The sequence below is a fragment of the Cyprinodon variegatus genome, unplaced genomic scaffold (assembly GCF_000732505.1).
Source record: "Cyprinodon variegatus isolate N-32 unplaced genomic scaffold, C_variegatus-1.0 Scaffold893, whole genome shotgun sequence".
NCBI lineage: Eukaryota > Metazoa > Chordata > Actinopteri > Cyprinodontiformes > Cyprinodontidae > Cyprinodon > Cyprinodon variegatus.
Genome location: NW_015151346.1, coordinates 310945 through 313890, shown reverse-complemented (window position 1 = coordinate 313890; position 2946 = coordinate 310945). Strand labels below are relative to the sequence as shown.

The window sequence follows — 2946 nt, the reverse complement described above, 5'->3', positions numbered from 1 at the left end:
GGAAAACAAACGGTCAGTTCAGCTGTTTTGTAAAAAAAAAAAAAGCGAGTCAGGAGATTGTCTACTTATATACCAAACTGAAAGATTTTTGTTCTCTACTTCAAAAGCAATTTGGATTTTAAAATGAAAAAGTGTCTCCAGACCGTTTTTCTTTTCATGTTATTTATTCAGACCCCACAGATTTTTCATTGGTTACTCCTGCTATAGAGTAAGGTACGGAAGAGGATTAGGGCCACTGGAAAAACAAAAAAAAGTAAACTGATTTTTAAATTTTATTTCAGTTTAACATGGGAAAAAAGTCAGAATTCTGAGAAAAAAGTCAGAATTCTGAGATTTTTCCCATGTTAAACTGAAAAAAAAGTAAACTGATTTTTAAATTTTATTTCAGTTTAACATGGGAAAAAAGTCAGAATAATGACTTTAATCTCAGAATTCTGACTTTTTTCTCAGAATTCTGAGATTAAAGTCAGAATTCTGACTTTTTTCTCAGAATTCTGACTTTTTTCCCATACTATACTGAAATAAAATAAAAAAAATCAGTTAACTTTTTTTTTTTTCCAGTGGCCCTAATCCTCTTCCGTAGTAAGGAGTGCAAACAAATTTCTGTTCATCTGCCTGGATGTCAAATGTCTGTATTGGCCTTGAAGTGAGGAAAATATAATCTGTTAAACAGGAATTGAAAAGTATAAAATTTGTAAAACTCAATCAGAAAAAAAGTTGAAAAAAAAATTAAATTTGAAAATTTAAAACAAAAAACTTTTTTCAAAAAATAAATAAGCTCCATTTTTGAATATCAAAATGTGTGAAGCTTCCTTTCTAAATCAAATTTCTTTCCAATTTTCATTTAAAAAGCATGATTATTTTTCAGATTTCCATTTGCAAAATGAGCAACAATAATGGAGCAAATTTCACTCCATAGGTTGCTGACGATGAACCAACTAGAGCTGATAAACAGGCTGAGTTTTCTAGAACAAATCTGAGCAGCTCTTCTGTGGAGGAAAAGCCACAAAGAGAGAGAGAGAGAGAGAGATGAAAAGAGGGAGCACCACTGCTGGTCCGCCCCCGAGTTACCGCACACGAGTCGTTTAACGGTACAAGCCGAGCCAACTGTGGAGCGCGAGCGCGTGAACGTGGTCCTTTCACTCCCCCGCCCCCCCCATTCAGAGAGCTCGAGTTTACGGGGAGATGGCAGCTGCTGCAGCTGCTGCTGCTGTGGCACCGCTGGATTGTGTTTACGACCTGGAGCACGAGACCGATGGGAAGAACTCCGCGCGCGCCCGCTCTTTGATCGCACCGTCTTCCTTCACGCGCGGCGCCTGGACTCCGTGAGGCTTCCGTTCCGGAGCGCAGCTGCATGAGGAGAGCCTGATAGCCGGTACCGGGATCACCGAACCTGCCTGGTGACGCTGGGAGCGTAGGGGTGGAGGGGGTGGTGGTGGGGGGGGATCCCAGAGCATCACTCCTTCTGGTTTCCAGCTCCTGGTTTTTCTCCCCATCAGATGCTAAACATTTAGGTGCGTTTGTTAGTGGTGGGGGTGGCGGGGCGGGAGGCTGTCCCCGGCCGCCGAACACGCACCGTCCGCCCGCTGAGGCTGGGCTGAAGCGCCGCTGTGCTGGAGGATGCTGCGGGAGTAAGAAGGGAAGATGGGGAAGGACCAGGAACTGCTGCAGGCGGTGAAGACCGAGGACCTCCTCACCGTGCAGAAGCTGCTGCAGAGGCCGCGGCCAGGGAAAGCAAGTAAGACAATCTGTGCAAAAAGGTTGATAACAATAGAATCCAAATAAAGGCCTGTAGATGGCCGGGTTGGAGCCATGCAATGGCATCTGCCTCATCAGTGGCTGCAAGGCCGAGGTGTTCAAGATGATGGAGGGAGTGGGGGGGACGACAGTGGTGATTGGAGACGGATGAAACCCCGCTGTGGGTGAGTGCACTGCAGAGGAAAAGAGGGAGGAACTGTGACCATGCTGGTTATTTTTCTCTGAGGTAAAACCCGTTGGTTTCCTGCTGGTTGGGAAGATCTGCAACACTGCTTCTCCTGCACAGCCCACTCCTAATGTGTGGGCAAGGCAGGCAGAGAGAAGGCTGCAGATAGATGACTGCTGCTTCCACTCATATACTGCATCACTGCCAATGGCTTGGCGGGTGGGGGGGTGATTATGGCTGTGAATACTTAATGCAACAGGTGGCCTAATTGGACCCAAACAAAGTGATTTCCAAACATTCATGCTTTGAACTTCCCCAGATGTATTGATGCAGAGGTTACACATTTTTTGTGATATAATATTGCAGATTGGTGCATAGTTATGGATTAGGAACTGAAAAGTGTGGCATGCATCTATTTTATTTTGACACACCTGGATCAACTGCTGTGTAGTTTGTAAACTGATTCCTCATGTGTAATCTGCGTTAATATTAGGGAACAAACATAAAAACAAAAAGCGAAAGCATTGGTTAAAGGTCTAGACAGGGGCCAATAGGGGCCAGTGCTCCTTTAGAACCGGCCCCTGTACCAAAGACGTAATACAGAAGGAGGATTCGTGGACTGATTTATATATTTTTTTATTTTTCCAGTTTTATTTTATTGATTTTTTTTTAAAGTCGTAGGGAAGTCATATCTAAATGTCAAATCATTCTGGCTTAAACATGTATATAAATGTATTCTTTATCAGACCATATTGTACCAGAATTTAGAAAATTTCTATAAAAAAAAAAAAATCCTGTTTTATTTATGCAGGCCAGTTAGTTATACGTCAGCCTGAACACCTAAATTCAGCCAATCATATATCAACGCTCATCTGTCAATCACATTTTTTCAGTCATAGCATCTTGATTCATATGTAGCAGCTAATATACGCAACAGTTCAAATAAGAAATAAAAATAATGTCCTTTCCCATACATTCCCAGTGTTCACGGGGATGGACGTCTGTGTCTTCAGCAGGCGTAG

At 42.9% G+C, this 2946-nt stretch overlaps 1 protein-coding gene across 1 annotated transcript in view; it reads left to right on the top strand.

The window, feature by feature from the left end:
- The first annotated feature begins 1448 nt into the window (after window positions 1–1448).
- Window positions 1449–2946, top strand: part of caskin1 (CASK interacting protein 1) — a 167543-nt gene continuing 166045 nt past the window's right edge. The window contains exon 1 of the mRNA XM_015397860.1: window positions 1449–1738. Within this exon, the coding sequence (XP_015253346.1) occupies window positions 1645–1738 (94 nt within the window). The 5' untranslated portion in view covers window positions 1449–1644. The remainder of the gene's footprint in view (window positions 1739–2946) is intronic.